We start from the raw sequence: 21,323 nt of genomic DNA on the forward strand, positions 1-21,323 counted from the left end.
CTCCACACTGAAAAGCTTATCCCAGTCTATCCTCCTTTGACATTGCCACATCTGCTCAAATTTTTGCCCTACCAAAGTTCAACTTAACAGTTTTTGTCTTTATCTGCACTCTTCCAAAATACTGAGAATCGTATTGCATTATGGTTACTGTACCCTAGTGGTTCAATCACCTCTACACCCTTAATTCTATCCTGATTATTACAAAATATTAAATCTAGACAAGCTTCCCCCTGCTTTGGTGCTTTAATATACTGTGTTAAAAAACAGTCGCTGATTATTTCTAAAAACTTCAGCTTTTGTGCTCTACTATTTGCAAGGATATCTCAGTTAATATTCGGGTAGTTAAAGGCCCTCATGACTATAATATCCCCCTGTAAACTTGAGTTTTTAATGTTACTAAAAAGATGTGCATTGAAATTACTGTCTGCATTGGGCAGTGTATGACACACTCCTAAAATAAGTCCTCTTTCAAGGCGAAGCCACATGTCCTTACTAAGATGGGACTCATTGTCCAACTGAAGGGGACTTGCATTTAACTTGTGTTTGACATAAACCTCCTTTTCTGTTATGTCTGTCCTTCATAAAAAATGTGTGTCCCTCTATGTTATACTCATCCCCATCTTTGTTATTTAGCCAGGTTTCCATTATTGCTACACTACAATAATTATGTTCCGCTACATACAACTTCAAATCTCGTTTTATTTTTGATATTTCTAGCAGTAAGGCAAGCTATTTTTAACATGTTATTCATTTTACTTTTGCATTTAAACATTGCATTAGAATTTACATTGCTATGCATTTTTATTTTTACACTAGTGTTTGTTCATTCATGTTTTTGTACGGTTCTAAACCAGGCCTGGCCTATACTCCCTGTCCCCCCCCATACTCTAGTTTAAACAATCCCCAACTAACCTATTCATACACCTCCCCTCCAGTTCAGATGTAACCCACCTGTTGCAAAAGGCGTCCCAATACCCCATAAACCTATACCCTTCTGCCCTACACCAAGATTTGAGCCACGTATTAAGCCTTATAATCTCCTCAGTCTTACCTGGACTAGTGCATGGCACAGGCAGATCTTCGGAAAAGACTACCTGTTCATTTCTGCTCCTCAATCTGGCACCTACTGTAACTCTTTAAATTTAGATTGCAGAACTGATGGACTACCCTTATATATTTGTTCCATCATGGACAACAACTGTCTCCCACTCTGACCAACAGCCTATCAACCTCCCACCTGTGCACACGGAAGGCAACAAACCATGTGAGACTGTCGGTCGCTGGAGTATACCTGTGCTTCAATCCCCCTAAAGGCTGAGTCCCCAACTATCACTGTTTTTCTGTGAACTGGTTTTGAGGCAACCCGTTGGGACTGCTCATGCGTGCCTACCACCTCAACAACAACATTTATTTATATAGCACATTTTCATACAAAAAGTAGCTCAAAGATACCTCGGTATCTTCAGAAACACTGTCCATCTCCACAAGAACTTGAAACTGGTTTGACATTTCCAATTCTGGGTTTGATGCCCAGTGTGCACTCTTCACCTTGTGCCATATGACCATGACCCATCTATCTCTATCTGTCTGGTCTGGAATCATCTCCTCCGCAACGTTAGTGTGCACACTACCTCTCTAAAGGATACCTAGACAAGATACAGGGCAGACCAGCCAATTCCTACTCCAGTTTAGCAACCCTGAGCTCAATGTGCTGGATCAGCTGGCATCTCTTGCAGATGTAGCCCTCATAGAAGATGGGCTCCTCCAAGCCATCCTCTAAAAATTTCAAAAGTCCATAGTGGCAACCAGAACACATCATTTTTAGGAGCAAAATTTATTTTTGCAAATTGTGTTTTGCACTATTACCTGGATCAAATGTTATGGGTATCATCAGCTTCAGATCTGAAAATGAAGTGTTACAACATTTTATGTGCTGGTGGAGAAAACTTTAATTAGAAATGTATCACAACAAGTTTTTATACACCTGAATAAGTTATGTTCTCTATGTAAAAGTTGTGTGATTTCTTCTATTTACTAAACCCAAATGAAGTCATTATTCATTGTCATCTGTATTTTATGTACTAAAATCCCTAGGCACCACTCCCTCTGTTCACGTGTGGGATGCCATGTGCAAGCAGACATTATCCATACTGCGCTGTTCACATGGAAAAGGTGTCAGCTACGTGAACTTCAGTGCCACTGGCAAATTGCTGCTATCTTTAGGGGTTGACCCTGAGCACACAATTACAATTTGGAGATGGCAAGAAGGTAAGGTTTTTATTAATTTGCAACATTCTTAGAACACTATACATACAAGGATCCGACTATCGTGAATATATTCAAAATTAATTTAAATATATGCTTGAATTTAATAAACAAAATTGATAATAAAAGCAGATAGTGTGTTTTTAGACAGCTTTATATTTGTTAATGTCAGGAATATGAACAGTAATTTATATTTGTATAGTGCTCTTTAGCGAAGCCTGGCCTACAACACTGTGTACACCACTGATAGAAAAGTAACAGTCCGTAATTAAAAAGTCAACCAAAATGTCGGAATGGATAAATTGTGGATAAAGTACAAAGCTCTACTAACCCAGACAAAATGGTCAACCAGCTCCTCCTGGACACTATATCACCATATGGTGAATAATATCTAGAAAATTCTCCCGACACAGCAGTGGAAACGTGAGAAAGAGCTCGGCGAGTAATGTTGATGCTTTTCCTATCTGCTGTGCTTTATGTGCCGTATCCATAATAAATTCTCCAGTCAAAATTCTGAAGCTGTATCCAAATGACTTAGAAAGAAACAAACACAAAAGACAAAGCAGCTGTGATAGGTGTAACAATTACGAAAGGTCATCCATCTTATTTCAATAGTTGTTTTTACTTGGACATAAAAACGGAACAATTACGCACCAGGAACAGCTTCATTGGCAGCCTGAACATTTGTAAACCCTGCAAAATGCAATATTCAATGGCAAACCTTCCAAACTTTAGGAGTCCTAAAACTAAAGGCTTCACCTTTGCCTACATAGATGAAGTTTGTCCACAGGATTATAAATCAGAATATAATGATTACAAGATGGAGTGTTGTTACAGTTATTTTACCTTTTGGCACAGAAGTAAAGAATGGGTGTCCAAGGTTCTGTATTCGGTCTACGGAATCAGGTAAAGGAATATCCTTTTAGGCTTCACTCTTTACAGGACTCGTGTCAAACTATTGCTGCTGCTGCATGTTGGGCTGACACCTCTGATTTAAGGCATCTTACGAGACCAGTGTTTGTACAGTTAATTACAGTAATCCCTCCTACATCGCGGGGGTTGCGTTCCAGAGCCACCCGCGAAATAAGAAAATCCACGAAGTAGAAACCATATGTTTATATGGTTATTTTTATATATTTTAAGCCCTTATAAACTCTCCCACACTATTATAAACATTTCACGCACAGTTATACAGCATAAACCCTTTGTATTCTCTTAGATATTAGGTAAGATTCATTGAAATTATGTATGTAAACACAGTTTACATACAGTAAAACCTAAATATTATTTTAAAGATATCGAGCGTCTCCGATATCAATACGTTACAGCCATTACGACAGACAGGCCACCAGCAATAAATACGTACAATACAAGAAAAATCGTATACAGTAAAATGTGTGTACAGCGACACTAAACTATGTACATGTAATAAGTACTGTACGTAAATAATTAATTATGGTTACTCACCAACAATGGCACGACGACTTGTCCGATAACGATGAGTTTAATTTTACTGCACAACAAAGGAGAGCGTTACAGCTCTTCTAAAGGAGCCTCTTCAGGCGACTGTTTAGCACTGCCGTTGTTCTTCTTCCAGCACTCTTCAATCCAAATCCCTAAAGCAGATTCCATCCAGACTACTGCCTTATCACGTCCACTTGCAACTCGTTTTGCGCCCTGGTTAAAGGACACTGCGGCCGTAGATCTTATATGCTTTTCCTCCTTTTTAAATAAAAAGAATTGTGGACTCATTGATGCTGTAATTGTGTCCTGCAGCGGTGTAGCTGTTCCCCTCCTTCAACATATCCAAAACTTTTACCTTTTATGCAATCCTGAAGCATTAGCAGTAACGTGCATTAATTCTGAATGAGTGAGATTAGACTTCCTGGTTAATGCAGCACTCCGTTGCTGAGCCAATCAGTAGCACACAGGAACTTAACCGCGTGCTCTGATTGGGTAGCTTCTCAGCCATCCGCCAATAGCGTCCCTTATTTGAATTCAAATGCGTCCCTTGTTTGAATTCAAATGGGCAAATCAACTGAGGAAGCACACGTAACTGTAGACCGCAGACATCCGCGAAGCAGTGAAAAATCCACGATATATATTCACATATGCTTACATTTAAAATCCGCGATGGAGTGAAGCCGCGAAAGACGAAGCGCGATATAGCGAGGGATCACTGTACATTTTTTTTTTTACTTTTGGAGCTCTGGCAGGTTAAGTGATTAGCTTAAGGCCACACGATGAGTTGGAGGAAGCTGTTAAACTAGCAGTGCTTGTGAATTAAAGTCTACTGTCTTAAAGCAATATAGCATACTCCCTACAGAGTTAAATTATGATGTGAATAAATGTAACATAACATTCTCAAACTCACTCAATTCAAATCAAGGTTGCTTGAGAATGCAGTCCATTACAGCAGGAACTAACCGTGGGCATTAAAAGGCCCACTCATACATACCATATACACCATATTAGGGGCCAATTTGAAATCGCCATTCAACTCGACCTGTGAGTCTTTGGTGATGTGGGAGGAAAAATGGAGCCAATCCAATTATCAGGTAGGGAATTCAGAACAAGGAGGTGGGAGCACTAAGCACTGCACTACCATGCCATCCATGTTCATAAATCCATCACGTGACCAGCAACAAGCATAGCAAGTGTGAAGAATATGGTCATGCAAAACTATCACAAAACATCAGCAACAAACAGAACACAAAATCGCCTTGCCAGGATAACAAAAAAAAAAAATTAATCAAATCAGCAAACAATGAATAATAAAAAAAATCATAAAGAATAAGAAATACGGATTAATCTCATCAGTTAAGTAATGTCTTTCCTATAGTTGATACTGCAAGAATAAGCTATGTCCCCTAATCCTGTGGTGGAAAAGGCAGGTTCAGAAAATGGATAAATACAATTATTATTTGTTATAATGCTTTATACTTCACTTGGCTCTATATAAAGGCTGCATGTTGTTCTTGGTAAAAGTGCTGATTACGTGTCGCATTTTTTTAACTCTTAACCACTCTTTGATTTCTTCATTATGAAGGCTTTGAAAGAGAGGTGTGTAAGCTCTTTATTTCCTTTATATTATTTTTGTAGGCATGTTCCATTTCTGGTTTCTGTATTCTAACTGTACAACATCTGCATTTGTTTCAGGTACTAAAATAGCTTGTAAAGGTGGGCACCCTGACAGAATATTTGTAGTAGAATTTCGCCCAGATTCAGATTCTCAGTTTGTGTCAGTCGGAATTAAACATATTAAATTCTGGACTTTGGCTGGTGGAGCATTGATGTACAAGAAGGGTGTCATTGGCTCAGTTGAGGATGCGAGAATGCAGACAATGCTTTCTGTTGCTTTTGGTGCTGTAAGTAAGATTTTCCTTGTCCAATTATTTCTATGCTCATTTGCAAGACACTGTACATTGTTTTGTTTTTTTTTTGTATATATATGTTTGTCACTCGCTGCTGCCTCGCAGTTAGGAGACCCGGGTTCGCTTCCAGGGTCCTCCCTGTGTGGAGTTTGCATGTTCTCCCTCATGTCTGCGTGGGTTTCCTCCCATTGTCCAAAAACATGCAGGTTAGGTGCATTGGTGATCCGAAATTGTCCCTAGTGCATGCTTGGTGTGTAGGTGTGTGTTCCCTGCGGTGGGCTGGCGCCCTGCCCGGGGTTTGTTTCCTGCCTTGTGCCCTGTGTTGGCTGGGATTGGCTCCAGCAGACTCCCGTGACCCTGTAGTTTGGATATAGCGGGCTGGATAATGGATGGGTGTTTGTCACTGATGTGCTTATGCTATATTTAGCTTGGATAATTATTTGCTACCTGCTAATCTTTACAAAGATAAAAGAAGTAGAGTTGATTCTTTTTATGTATTTTTAATTTGTATGTATTTTTTTTCATGCATAATTATTTTACTAAGCCATCAGTGATTAATTCTGTGCTTTAATGTTTGAGTAATTATTTCAGATTCTTGCTTCTCTTTTTGCTGTAAAAACTAACAATGTTTACATACGTTGACTCTGGATGACTTAATGCTAAGTATGTGCATGAATGTGCGCTGCAATGGATAAAGTGTATTCCTGCCTTACAGTCTCTACTACCACCATTGGAAAAATGGGCTCAGATTATTGAAGAACGGATTGCTGGATGAATGTATTGAAAGTGCTTTGCATAATAATTTATAATACATCTTATTCACTTTTTTTGCAGAATAGTCTTACTTTCACTGGTGCCATTAATGGAGATGTGTACGTGTGGAAGGACCACTTCTTAATTCGAGTTGTCGCCAAAGCCCATACAGGCCCCGTTTTCACCATGTACACAACTCTGAGAGATGGGCTCATAGTCACTGGAGGAAAAGAAAGACCGTAAGTTTAACTAAGGTGTTTCAGTCCTCATATAATACTTGCATAACAAAATGCTTAAACCAAAGCCATCTTTAGATATATTTTGATAAACTAGCTGCACTGAAAGATAGATATAGAAGGAACAACTTCAAAATCAAAGGTCTCCCTGAAAACCATGAAATTCATAGCTGAGCTGTCCTCTAAAATATTTGGACAGGACTTCAAATTGGACACCGAGATCTCAGCAGCTTACTGCATACATGGATCGAATACCTCAAACCTGAGAAGCCTGATTGTCCATTTCAACAAACTACAGGTTAAAGAAAGTTTGATGTCGACTCTCAGACAGAAAGAGGAGATTATATTTGAAAATAACTGCATTTGGATTTTCCCAGATTTCTCCCTTTCAACAGTTGCTGAATGAGCCGCATTCTACAGCAGAGCTGAAATCAGATACAGCCTCTTGTTTTTTGATAGATTGAAAGTGAGTTTTGATGTCCAATTTCACATCTTCAAACAATCAGAGAGAAAGGGCTAAAAAGACTGATGAGTGATATTGTGTCCTGGTAAGGCAAAGGAGAATCTGCTTTCATCTTGGTTTATTTGTAATGGACATTTGCTGTAACTACAACAACAACATTTATTTATATAGCACATTTTCATACAAAAAGTAGCTCAAAGTGCTTTACATAATGAAGAAAAGAAAAATAAAAGATAAAATAAGAAATTAAAATAAGACAATATTAGTTAACATAGAAAAGGAGTAAGGTCCGATGGCCAGGGTGGACAGAAAAAACAAAACAAAAAAAAACTTCGGAAAGCTGGAGAAAAAAATAAAATCTGTAGGGGTTCCAGGCCACAAGACCGCCCAATCCCCTCTGGGCATTCTACCTAACATAAATGAAATAGTCCTCTTTGTAGATCGGGTTTTTCACGGAGTCACTTGATGCTGATGGTCATACAGACTTCTGGCTTTTAATCCATCCATCATTTTTGGAACATCATGGTGCTTAGAGTAGTTGCGCCACCACCAAAAGGACACTGGAAAAGGAAACAGAAGAGAGAGTAGGGGTTAGTACAGATTTTAGAGCCACCATGAATAGTTATTATAATGAATTGGATATACAGAGTATCAGGATTAAATTACAGTGAAGTTATGAGAAGGCCATGTTAAAGTTTTGTGTTTTTAGCAGTTTTTTAAAGTGCTCCACTGTATTAGCCTGGCAAATTCCTATTGGCAGGCTATTCCAGATTTTAGGTGCATAACAGCAGAAGCTCGCCCGCCTCACCACTTCTTTTAAGTTTAGCTCTTGGAATTCTAAGCAGACACTCATTTGAGGATCTAAGGTTACGATTTGGAATATAAGACGTCAGACATTCCGATATATAAGATGGAGCGAGATTATTTAAGGCTTTATAAACCATAAGCAAAATTTTAAAGTCAATCCTGAATGACACAGGTAACCAGTGTAGTGACATCAAAACTGGAGAAATGTACTCGGATTTTCTTTTCCTGGTAAGGATTCTGGCAGCTGCATTCTGCACTAGTTGCAAACGATTTATGTCTTTTTTGGGTAGTCCTGAGAGGAGTGCATTACAGAAATCTAGTCGACTGAAAACAAACGCGTGAACTAATTTCTCAGCATCTTTCAATGATGTAAGAGGTCTAACTTTTGCTATGTTTCTTAAGTGGAAAAAATGCTGTCCTAGTGATCTGATTAATATGTGATTTAAAATTCAGATTACAATCAACGGTTACCCCTAAGCTTTTTACCTCCATTTTGACTTTTAATCCTAATGCTTCCAGTTTATTTCTAATAGCCTCATTGTATCCATTATTGCCAATCACTAAGATTTAAGTTTTCTCTTTATTTAACTTGAGAAAGTTACTATTCATCCATTCTGAAATACAAGTCAGACATTGTGTTAGTGAATCAAGAGATTTCGGGTCATCAGGTGCAATTGATAAATACAATTGTGTGTCATCAGCATAGCTGTGGTAGCTCACGTTGTGCCCTGAGATAATCTGACCTAATGGAAGCATGTAGATTGAGAAGAGCAGTGGACCCAGGATAGAGCCTTGTGGAACACCATATAGGATATCATGTGTCTTTGAGTTATAATTACCACAACTAACAAAGAATTTTCTCCCTGCCAGGTAGGATTCAAACCAATTTAAGACACTGCCAGAGAGGCCCACCCATTGACTAAGGCGATTCTTAAGAATATTATGATCAATGGTGTCAAATGCAGCACTCAGATCTAAGAGGATGAGAACAGATAAATGGCCTCTGTCTGCATTTACCCGCAAGTCATTTACTACTTTAACGAGTGCAGTTTCTGTGCTGTGATTTGTTCTAAAACCTGACTGAAATTTATCAAGAATAGCATGTTTATTAAGGTGCTCATTTAACTGCATAATGACCGTCTTCTCTAGAATTTTATTTAAGAAAGGCAGGTTAGAGATGGGTCTAAAATTTTCAAGAGCAGAGGGGTCAAGGTTATTTTTCTTAAGTAGGGGTTTAACTACCGCAGTCTTAAGACAGTCTGGGAAGACCCCCGTATCTAATGACGAATTTACTATGTCAAGAACAATATCAATAAGCACGCCCGATACTTCTTTGAAAAAATTTGTTGGTATTGGATCAAGGGCACAGGTGGAGGGTTTCATTTGAGAAATTATTTTATGTAAATCAGGTAAATCTATCCCAGTGAAAGAGTTCAATTTGTTTATAACGGAATAATGGGGTTTAGGAGGATCCTTAGTGTTGGGGAGATATACTATGTTATTTCGAATATCATTAATTTTTTGATTGAAAAATACAGCGATAGCCTCACAGGTTTTACTGGAAGTAGGAGGCATTCCTTTGAGTTACTTGGGTTTAACAGATGATCAATTGTCGAAAATAAGACTCTGGGATTACTAGCATTGTTATTTATAATCTTAGAGAAATAGCAGCACCTCTCAAGATGGACTGTGTTATTGTATTCTGTTATTTTAACTTTTAATATTTCATAGTGGATAGTTAGTTTAGTTTTCCTCCATTTACGCTCAGCTCTACGGCATGTTCTCTTTAAATCAGACACTCTTTGGGTCTTCCATGGTATAACAATGCTAGAAGATTTTTTAACTGTCTTTTCAGGTGCAACTAAGTCAACAGCAGCCCTCACTTTAGTATTAAATCTTTCCAGCTTATTATTTACATTATCCTCGCTATTATAGTTGACATTATAAACGGACTGATTGCTTAGAATGTAAGTTTTAAAGCTGCTGATGAGTCAAAGAAGCGTTTTTTAACAATATGCTTCTCATGAGTGTTTTCTATCATTATTTCTATATTAAAAAGTAGAAGAAAATGGTCTGATAGACCAATATCAATGACCTGCTTTATATTAACTTTTAGTCCTTTAGTAATCACTAAGTCTAACGTATGACCTGCTTTATGTGTAGGCTGATTAACGAGCTGTCTCGAATCAAGAGTCCAGGAGGTTCATAAATTCTTTTACTTTTTGGTCACACTGATTATCTATATGAAAATTAAAGTTGCCAACTATTAAGAGTGTGTCATAGTTCGTAATTAAAATTGACATTGTCAGAGAATTCCTCAAAAAAAGACGCGTTGAATTTTGGAGGTCTATACACGGATAATACTAGAACGTGAGAATCTCCATGGATAACAACGGCGAGATACTCAAAGGACTTGAATTTACCAAAACTGACATCTTTACATTTTAACCGGCTCGAGTAAATGTTTGCCAAGCCACCGCCTTTCTTTCCTTGGCGATCTGCACGAGTAAAACTGTAATCCGGAGGTGCAGATTCGATTAAAACAGCTGCGCCATCTGAGCTAAGCCACGTTTCACTTAGTGCGATAAAATCTACTTTTTTATCACTAATAAGATTGTTGATAAAAAACGTCTTGTTAGTTAAAGCTCTAATATTTAATAGTGCCATATTTAATGTTTCGGAGGGGCAGAGATGAGTACTATGTGCGTTATTGATATTTGGAACAGGAACTAAGTTATTTTTATTAGCGCCATTCTGTGTGTGTTTTTTGTTTAATCTATAATCTGTTTTTATAGTTTTAATACATTGTTCATCTAAAGTAGTAATTTTAATTAAATTATTGGTGTTTATGCCGTATTGCCTAGATTTTCTACGTGCATCGAGATTGGTAATTACAGTATTTATGTTGTGCACTTTAATGGAAGATTTTATTAAACAATTATCATGACCAAGCACAGGAGTGGCATTTCGGAAGGGGTTAAAAGCAGAGATAGATAGTCAAGATAAACGAATTACCTTAGATATATTTTTGGAGAGGACCCGGGCGCCGAAACTGTTCGGATGCAGGCCATCTTGCTTGAAAAAACACGGTCTTTCCCAAAAGAGGTCCCAGTTGTTGATGAACCCGATGTCTTGATTCTTGCAGAAGCCCTGCAGCCAGTTGTTTAATCCTAGCAGACGACTGTAGTACTCGTTTGATCGTCTGATAAGAGGGAGTGGACCCGAAATGAATATCTTTGCCGATGGGGTCCTCTCCTTTGTGTCTTTAATTAATGCTGTGAAGTCTGCCTTGAAGATCTCCGACTGTCGGTGCCTTATATCGTTTACGCCAGCATGCAAAACAATTGCTCCAACTGCCCTGTTCTTGTGCTTCTCGTAGATTGCCGGCGCACGTCTCATCACATCTCGGACACGAGCACCGGGAAAACAAGAAACAAAAGATTTTCTATTAGGGCAAGTGATATTGAGGTTTCTAACAATAGAATCACCTACCACTATTACATCACCAGGAGCTGAAGGCGAACTGGGGACGCTTAGAGGGTCGAACCGGTTCTGAGTTACGATGCTTGCCTGTGCCGATGGAGGTGTTCTGGCCTTGAACCCCCGCCTGCATAGCTGAAATACGCCGATGTCATCATCGGTGTCGCTCCTACGAGGCGTGGGGGTGGAGTTGACTTGAGCAGCACAACGCGGGATTGATGTTACGCCGATAACAGATGGCGAGGACGGTTTATCCAACAGCCTAGCCTTCAGATCTCTAAGGTATCTTCGTCTGGACAGGAGTTTCTGAATCTGTTTGTCGAGTGCCTGGAGTTCCTCTACTACGACTGCAACGCGATTAATCTCACTGTCGGCCATTGTCTGCTTCTGCTTCCGCTTCGTGCCCTAGGAAGAATGGGAGAGAGAGATTAGCAATATGTCCACAATGAGGATGAGAGGGGAAACTCTCATTCTCATTCAAGTTAATCCATATTACTAACCGAGAATGCTAAACCGGATGGACGCAGGGCCATCTGGCCATGGGCCGTAGCCGCAAAAAGACGTACTGCGCAGGCGCCCCAAGAAATGAGGCGCCGCGAGAGGCGGACAAGACCACAGAAAAAAGGAGTGAGCACAGAAAAAAGGAGTCAAACGCAGGCGACGCACACAGCGCCGCACAAGCAAAACACCCCCTACACACAAACACACACAAGCAACGGACGGGACACACACAAAGAGGAGGATTTAATCCCATTGCACACAAAACGGGACGCACACAAAGAGGAGGATTCAACAAGCCACAACCACAAAAAAAAAAGAAGCCGGGAGCACCATACAAATCCCATTGGACACGAAACGGAACAGACTACGGACATAGCACACGAAACGTACACAAAAACGACGATTCAGACCCACGACCATATGTAACATAAATAACAAATGACACACAAAGCCCCATTTGTAAATGAACCGTCCGTATTAAACATACGTCATCTCAACACGTTCACAATATGCAGCATAGGTAGATCTCATTACAATGAGGCACTATTAACCGTTCAACCGCAGAAAAGGCTCCATATTAATAGTGAGTGTGATCCTCCTTAGTACTTATCCATATTTCTCACGCTCAAGAAACAAGTCATGAATTCACGATCACAGGTACAAAACGATACCGCTCGGATAACGGGACCAAACACAATTCACACTATGCAGCATAGGTGGATCTCATTACAATAAGGCACTATTAACCGTTCAACCGCAGAAATGGCTCCATATTAACAGTGAGTGCAATACTCCTTATTACTTATCCATATTTCTAGAAGAAAAAATGTCTCGGCTCCAAAAACGCAAAGCTCAACTAAAGCTTCTAACTAACGATGTACCTAAAAGTAAAAACTTTATGAACTGCATTAGATCCTACAATAGTTCATTTGCTTTTGCATCTACCGGAGTAAATATCAGGCCAACAAAAGGCAATGGCCCATACTGCTTTCCCATATGTGCACAAATACTGCATCGCATTGGAACAGTGCACCCTGAAACAAATCAACAACGCAAATATGCACAAATCTACATCCTAGATCCACATGACGCAATCTATCAATCAAAGTGCTGCATCGCAACAGGCACGGATTCAAAACGAAACACCTCCCGTCTCAGACATACGTTAACGGCAAGGAAGGCTACAACGGGCTTCTCACACAGCACAGGCACAGCACGATTACAGCTCCAAAACAACACGTCCCAAATACTACACATGCAACAACGCGCCTCTCAAACGGCACAAGCAAAACATACACCAGGAAAATTCATTCGGATTAATGAATGTCATTTGCAATCATTGTCATTCAGTTCACTTCCCTGAAGAAACAACTGGCAATACAAGTAATACATTTACACGTTGTTGTCAAAAGGGTCAAATTAGACTGCCTCCTTTACATTCATATACTGAATATCTACAGAAGCTTCTAACTAACGATGTACCTGAAAGTGAAATCTTTATCAACTGCATTAGATCCTACAAATCGGTATCCACTATGAACATTAACGGTGGCACTGCACGTGACATCCGTCTTACAAAAATGTTAATTATTGATGAATGTACAATGGCATCCAGTCACTTACTCAACACCATTCATAAACTTCTACAAACGTTTATGAATAATAATATTCGATTTGGAGGAAAGGTACTTTTATTAGGAGGAGATTTTAAACAGTGCTTAGCTATTCTTCCAGATGCCATGCACTCAGCTATTGTTCAGTGCACCTTAAAATACGCAGACAATTGGCATTGCTTTCAAAAGATACAGTTAGTACAAAACATGCGATGTCCAGATTCAGATCATAACAATTGCTTATTACAACTGGAAGATGGTACACTCACCAATACAGATGGACTTCACCCACATATTATTACAATTCCTCAAGCCTTTATCTGTGACGACTTAGTTACAGACAGATTTGGAACAGCAATCTCATTAGACCAAATGCCCCTTTTAACACAACGCACTATATTATGTCCAAAAAATATTAATGTGCAAAACATAAATACCCAAGTTATTCCATTACTTCCTGGAGAGACACAACTCTTTCTAAGCTCTGACAAACTTGACTCTGATCACAACAATAACCATCTTCATTGACCTTACAAGTTCTGACCTGGAATTACCTTTTACACTTAAACGGCGTGTACAAAGAAATTTTCCAATAAACCTTTACACTGTGCCACACACTTTATTGTTTGCTTTCTATTTGCATCATCTGCACCATCACACTATTCTATATCTCATTCATACATCACGCTCTTTGTCATTCCCAACACCAGGGGTTGGCGAGCGAAGCGAGCAGGGGGCGGAGCCCCCTAGTTAAAACTAAGTCAAAAGAAGTTAATTAACAGCAAAAACTGGTCACTAGAACTAAAACTACATATTCTATTTCCTAATCTATTTCCACTTTTTGATTTTTGTTTTGTTTTGTTTTCTTTTCAATTACAATATTGAAATTTCTTCTATTAAATATGTCTATATTTTGGTAACCACTAAGTAACTAGTTATTTGCAGTGTTAGTATACTTTTGTTTGATCTAAGGCAGGGGTGTCGAACTCCAGGCCTGGAGGGCCACAGTGGCTGCAGGTTTTCATTCTCACCCTTTTCCTAATCAGTGATCAGTTTTCACTGCTAATGAACTCCTTTTCCATTCATTTTAATAGCCCTGTTTTGAAGGATTCAGTCCTCGGAATTGATACTTTTCTTCATTAAATGACAGCCTGTAGCGGGGCTACATAGTTTATAGTGTTGTCAAATGTTAGTACTGAGTGCGTCTTGTTTCCATTGTCCCGTTTGCTGTTTATGTGTGTCAGTGAATGCCGTCCCCGTAAAGGGGGACGGATGATGGAAGGAGACTGCAACCCCAAACCTGGAAAACACCTGTTCACTATTAATCAATTACAGCCGTCACAGGACTATTTAAGCAATCAGGAGAGAGGAAGAAAAGGAGATGAGAAGGAGAGAAGAAAGGAGACCATTTTTTCAACCACGGATTCAACTTACCTGCTGTTTTTTCACATCGCGCCTTCGCACCAGTTTGTTTTTCATTTTGCCAGACTGTCTTCCATCCCTCATCTGCAGAGACCCCGGGGTCAGATCATCATCCACCACACGCCGAGGAATCACAGTGAGGTTGCTCCAATTGCCAGGAAAATCAAACAACTCATTTATCTCTAGTTCAGTCATCCGTATTCAGGACAGTTTTTATAAGCGGACCCAAATTCACGATCTTTCATTCCGTATATCATTCATTGTTGTTGTTCGTTTGTTATATGTTACAGGGGCAAGGGAGGGTTTGTTGTATTTATATATAGTGATGTCACGTTATTGCTGAGGTGGAGGGATATTTATATATATTTTTTCTATTTATTTATTTTTTTTGCATATTTATTTCATTTAATACAATCAGTTTAATTTTACATATCTGCTTTTGTGTGCTTATATTTACACCGATGATTGTGGGGGAAAAGTTTAATTTGTTAGAGGTACGGCTTGATAGTTAGATTTAACCTCAGTAAATTATCCAGGCCACAAGTCTTGGAGGTGTAGCTGCCAGCTGGGTAAGGGGTCGGCCGTTACAAGCCAAACAGAAATGAAATGTGAAACGAGCCAACAGATGACCAGCTAAATTGGGGCTTCAAACTCTAACCAATTTCACGCCAACCAGTTTCTTAATGAGAAGAAGTCAGTTCTTGCTGTTAATTAAGCCTGTTATTTAATTCCATGGCTTGTTGCTGCTCTGAACTGCCACAGCAGGCATTTCCTAAACTGTTGATTTTTCTGTTTTTTCTAAGAACACCGTCAAAATGTTTTGATGACCTGAGAGATCAACCTTACTGAGACCTCCACCTTTCTTTATTTCCACATATTGTTTGATGGGCACAGCTTGTTTTGCGTCACATTATGGTTCAGCTACTAATTAAGGAAAAAGAAACAACTAAGGTGTCTGAGTCAAGTTAATTAAAACTAAGGCAAAAGAAGTTAATTAACAGCAAAAACTGGTCACTAATGAATAAGATGGTTAGAATGAAAACCTGCAGCCACTGCAGCCCTCCAGGTCTGGAGTTCGACACCCCTGACCGACCAAAGGGAATACTTAACATCATACCGTAGGTTTATTGCATCTGGCCTGTATCTCCGATTTAATCTTTACTACACCACTGCTAGGGGTTTGTTTTGTTTTGGATATGCTCTGTCTCTTGGCATGTCAGAGGACTGGGACTTTGCAAAGTGTTGTCTAGCCTCACTTGGGGAGGAATTGAGGGTGGGGGGGGGGGGGGGATTTAGGGTGAGTTAAGAGCGCAACTTACTTCTTATTTATGCTTGGTCCTGGGTCTGGTCTGATGTCCTTAACGGTTCTCACCTTTTGGATCGGTTTCATATGAACATTCCATGAAGCCAGATAGGCACATCTAGAAGCCCTACCATTGATGGGGCATTATGGTATATTTGAGAACTTATTTAATTTTTTTTTAGCATTCATTTTGTGTGTGCTGCATATCATGAATCTGTTGTCAGTTTTTTTCCATTTAAGTCTTCGTTTTGTCTTGGTAGAGTAATGTATTGCTCTACTTTCCCCTTTTGTATTATTAATATGTAGCCTTTGTCAAAATGCCTCAAATCTCCCAGACTTACCACTGTTTATAAGGTATTATAGTATATAACTTCTCCCCACCTTCCCTCCTACATCTATAACCTCAGACAGTTAGGTGTAGTAAAAGACAAGCAGGAGTTAAATTACAATTTAAACAATGTATTATTGATGATATTCACAAATAATAACAATATGCAAAGTATATTTGAATATTGGCAACCATACAACCTGATAAATTGTGATGTGTAGTTTCAGGCGGCACACAGACTTGTTAGTTACTTCAAAATGTCTTTAGTTAAGGCATCATTTGTGGTCAGCTTTCTTCAGAACAGGCCGCATGCCTGTCTCAATATGGCTGCCGAGCTGTGCTCTTCATTGTGTTGTCCTTTTCAGTTCATGGTGTGAGATGGTCATTCAGCAGTTTGGTAAGAGTGAGGGAGTGAACAAATTTATAGATGCTCTGTCCATCCCTTAGAGCCAATAGGATGTCGTTGTACTTAAAGGCTTCTGATACAAGCCAGTTCCAAACAGCCATACTTCAGACCAACGGGGGGATAGAACATCTTAACACCTGTCACCCCCCAAAAACCATTTTTTGAGCTAAAGTTTTCCAGTTAGGCAGCCTGACTTTCGTATGGGGGTTGACTGAGAGACTTCATAGAAACATTAGCCAAACTTGTTTAAGACACTCCCCCCAAATCTGTTGTAAAATTTAAAGAGACCCATTCCTAAAAGGCAGGGGTAAACATGAATCCTTCTCACTAATGTAACACTAATATTACATTGCTTTGCCTAAATTACAAATAAAGACTTACAAAATATTTATCAACTTGTATGCAAAATTTCACATCACAACAGGCTTACATTTTTTTGTTATTTTTGTAGTATTTTGTCATATTTATACCATTATTGGCACCATTTTGAATGTCAAATATATGCCTCTCTATTATATAAAAAAATCTTTTAACGTGACAAGACTTTTAGGAGACGAGACATGACTTTTTGGAAAAGACTTTTTCAAGCCCGGCGAGATGAGAATATTGTCATGATATTTTAAAGTCATGCCCTCCTAGCAACCATTTTCAAACAAGACCACAGTACTCTCACCTCTCAGTCTTGTGAATGCGTTTGTCAGACGCACTTCTTGCACTCTCAGCTCTTATAAATTTTAATGTTTTCCTCACTTTATGTTTCCAATTAAAGAAGACATATTATGTCCAAATCTTATTGAAGAATTTCATCACGAAGGGTTATCAACAGAAGAAATGAGTACACGGGCAATCCTAGCACCGAGAAATGATGAAATCAAACAAATTTATGTGAAAAATGTCGATCAGTAACATGGCAAAATGATTAAATGCGTATCAATAGACTATGCTGACGCAGTTGGTGGTGATTGTGCAGAAGATGAAAACAGCAACTTACAGTATCACAAAGAATATCTACAACCATTAACACCGTCCGGTCTTCCACCACATGAATTCCTGTAGAAAGAAGAATGTATCCAAGCAAGGTAATGTAGTACTTCTCCCGCGGATTAAACAACAAAGGAGATCTTGATATGCCATTTGTATTAAAACGTTAACAGTTTCCAGTTAGAATAGCTTTTGCAAAGACAATTAACAAATCTCCGAGCGAAACATTTGAAAAAGTTGTTTTATTTAATAAAGAGAAAGAAACGAAATGCAATCATGGGCAGTTATACGTCACGTAGATGCAAATGTAACACCTCACATGAAAATAAAAATCTGTTTAAATTGTACATCCACATTCCCATACGCAAGCAGCAGAACCACAAAGAGGCTAGTGTACAGTATAGCGCTGGCCAGGGGGTTGGCGAGCAAAGCAAGCAGGAGGCAAAGCCCCCTAGTTTTTATTATATAATAGTAATAGCAGCTTACTACTCAAAATGGTAAATGCGGGGAGGTTCTGGGCTCGAACTCGCAACCTCTTGATTATGAGGCAGCAGTTCTTACCTCTGCACCAGCCAAGCTCACATATTTACTTTGTGTTGATTGATATATGGGCTTTGGTTTTTACACATCAGCAGCAACATGTAAATCAAATAATTTCTTTTTCTTTGGTTATATTCTTGAATGAAAGTACACTTGTTTTGTTATTCCTTTTGTGAACATGTTTATTTGATATTTGGACTTTAGTCTTCACACATTATACACTTGACGTCAAAATTTTGTCATTATTACTATAACATGAAAAAAGTTTCCGTTTTAGTTTTGTGTTCAGCATTTCTTGCCTTGCATTTCCGGTCAGTCCTACATTTTCACAGATCGTTGTAGACACAGAACGCACATTAAATGTAATGTATATATTATTTACCCTATACAATTCCAGACACCTAACACCCAGATAAAGAGACCTCAGCTCTGAGAATTTTGTCCAACTTTTGCTGCCTCAGTGAGGGATGAGTGAGCAGGCTGCCTGCTGCCAGGGCTCATTGACACATTTGCAAAACAAAGATGCTGATGAGGAGGTGCGAGGGAATTTAAGGTGGCATTACGAATATTTTCGTTGGCTTCAGGGAATCTAGTGTTAAAAGTCACTTAGAAAAATCACTTCCTTAGTCAAGCTTATGTATTACAAGAATACACTTGTGCGTCTGTGATTTTGCTTATCTTCTAGGAATCACCAGTCTTCAACTTGTGCCTGTTATTTTTGACTACAGTTTTCATCTCACATTTTGTTTTTGGTTACTGTTTCTTCCTTTTTATGGTTTTCAATCCTTTTTTGGCTTTCAACTCCATCTCTTCTTCTGGTTACTTTATATACTCTTCTTGTTGGTAATACTAGCATAACACTGAGTGCTGTTGCACTGCGTATAGTAAAATATTGTAAAATACACTGGTTTTACACTGGTAGGCTTCTGGGGCTGTAAAACAGCAGTGCAAACTACTACATTTCTTGCAGTGTTATCAAATTTGGCATAATTAAAGTCCTGCCTCTCATTCAGGATGCAGGGCTGACTTTCACACCCAGTAATTTCATTTGTGTGTGTGAATAGATAGATGAATTTCAGAATTTTATTTTAAAACATAAAAAAAAAGTGTGATGAAAATTTTCTGAGAAAAAATATTTCTTTTGGCCTGTTGTAGTTTGATTTAAACTTAAAGCTGTGTTATATGTAATGAAAAATGTTTATTTTATTGTTTTCAATAAATATTTCTGAAGGACTAAAGAAGGAGGAGCTGTAAAACTGTGGGATCAAGAAATGAAAAGATGCCGGGCATTTCAGTTGGAGACGGGTCAGCTTGTGGACTGCGTACGATCTGTATGTCGAGGAAAGGTAATACACGGGAATTTCATTTGTCTATAATGTTTTTGATAAAATTTAAAATTTCCTGTTAATCACCATCAAAGTATAGACATTAATTTTAAACTATATTTCAAAATCGTTTCCCTTTTAAAATGTTGAATATACAGTATCTCATCTCTTTTTAGTTTCAATTTGTTTATATTGGAAACAGAAACAAGTGTGCCACCATCTTTTACAGAGCTATCACACATTGTGACACCTGAAAATAACACGACTGATCGCAAGCAGAGTGCCAACAAGACGACTGCCATGAAAATCAGTAGGAAAATGGCAGCACCCATAAGAAAAATAAAACAGACAATGTCACCATAGTGACATTAATAAAACTTTCTGAAAAATCTTAATCATTGAAAAAATGAATTCTAGCCATCAATTAACTTATGTAAAATATTTTATAAATTAATAAAACAAAATAAAACAAACCTCCCTGTCCCAAATTACAAGAGCTGAACGTTTTTCTTGGATGATGAAACCTGAAACATTTCAGCGGCTGATTTTCTGTGAACTGTATGAACAAACTAATTTGCTAGGGAGCTCAGTGGCCGCTCTGCTTTTTTCATTTAATAGGTAGTACCAGTGCTGTTGTTCCCATTACCTCTCAGTGGCACCACTAGCTAACGTGTAAGTAGGTGCAGGCCATCAGGTACATTTCCAAACATTTTATGTTTTTTTTTCAGTGTCTTAACCTGCAGCTTTTTCTCATCACCCTTTCTTTTATAATGCTCTTTTTTTCTGAGAGCCATCTGACGTTTTAAGTTGGAATTAATGTGATTATGCAGTAGTTCTACCAATGTAAAATATTGCTCTCATTTGAACACAATCTCTGGACATTCACAAAAGGAATTTTCATAAGTGGTTCATTTAACAATAATTTAGCCAAGATAAATGTATTTGGGAAGTTGAGAGCATACGACTGACATATGGGTTTGCAACAGAAGTAAATTGATTTTTTCTTGGACATTATGGCATTGTTTGCTGCTTGTTCAACATTGATCTCCGTATTATTATGGAAGGCCCTCTGTTGGTTATTTTGGTTCACCTGTAGCAATGAAACATAGAAGTGCTATTGTTACACTTGGCTGTTTGTCTTTCTGACCAGCATGTGCTGGTAGAGAAAAAAAAAATGCAACATGTACATGTCATTTAATGGTGAAGGAGACCAGTGACTGACAGCAGCACCCCTGAAGGCGTGATATGCGTTTCGTTCATCGAGATTCTGGAGTTGGTCTTGTGATTTGTATAAATCATGTAATTTTTTAAAGTGAAGAGGAGGAACAACAATCTGAGGATGAATCTCTGATTTTACATTCAAACTCGGACTTGTTTGCTGGCCTGCTACTACAAATCTAACTGTTCTGACCACCAGGGGTCACTCTTTTGGGTTTAAAAAAAAGATATTTATTTCTACGCCATGCCTTTTCAGCATTCACCTGTCAAAAGATTAATATTCAATACACAATATTGTCGATTTCTTC

At 38.6% G+C, this 21,323-nt stretch overlaps 1 protein-coding gene across 2 annotated transcripts in view; it reads left to right on the forward strand.

The window, feature by feature from the left end:
* Window positions 1–21,323, forward strand: part of LOC114665604 (echinoderm microtubule-associated protein-like 6) — a 352,025-nt gene that overhangs the window by 300,722 nt on the left and 29,980 nt on the right. For both annotated transcript variants that reach the window (XM_051919661.1, XM_028820199.2), the window contains 4 exons: window positions 2,095–2,268; window positions 5,425–5,633; window positions 6,474–6,631; window positions 19,704–19,818. In XM_051919661.1, the coding sequence (XP_051775621.1) occupies window positions 2,095–2,268; window positions 5,425–5,633; window positions 6,474–6,631; window positions 19,704–19,818 (656 nt within the window). The remainder of the gene's footprint in view (window positions 1–2,094; window positions 2,269–5,424; window positions 5,634–6,473; window positions 6,632–19,703; window positions 19,819–21,323) is intronic.

Source organism: Erpetoichthys calabaricus, chromosome 15, assembly GCF_900747795.2.
Source record: "Erpetoichthys calabaricus chromosome 15, fErpCal1.3, whole genome shotgun sequence".
Lineage (NCBI taxonomy): Eukaryota > Metazoa > Chordata > Cladistia > Polypteriformes > Polypteridae > Erpetoichthys > Erpetoichthys calabaricus.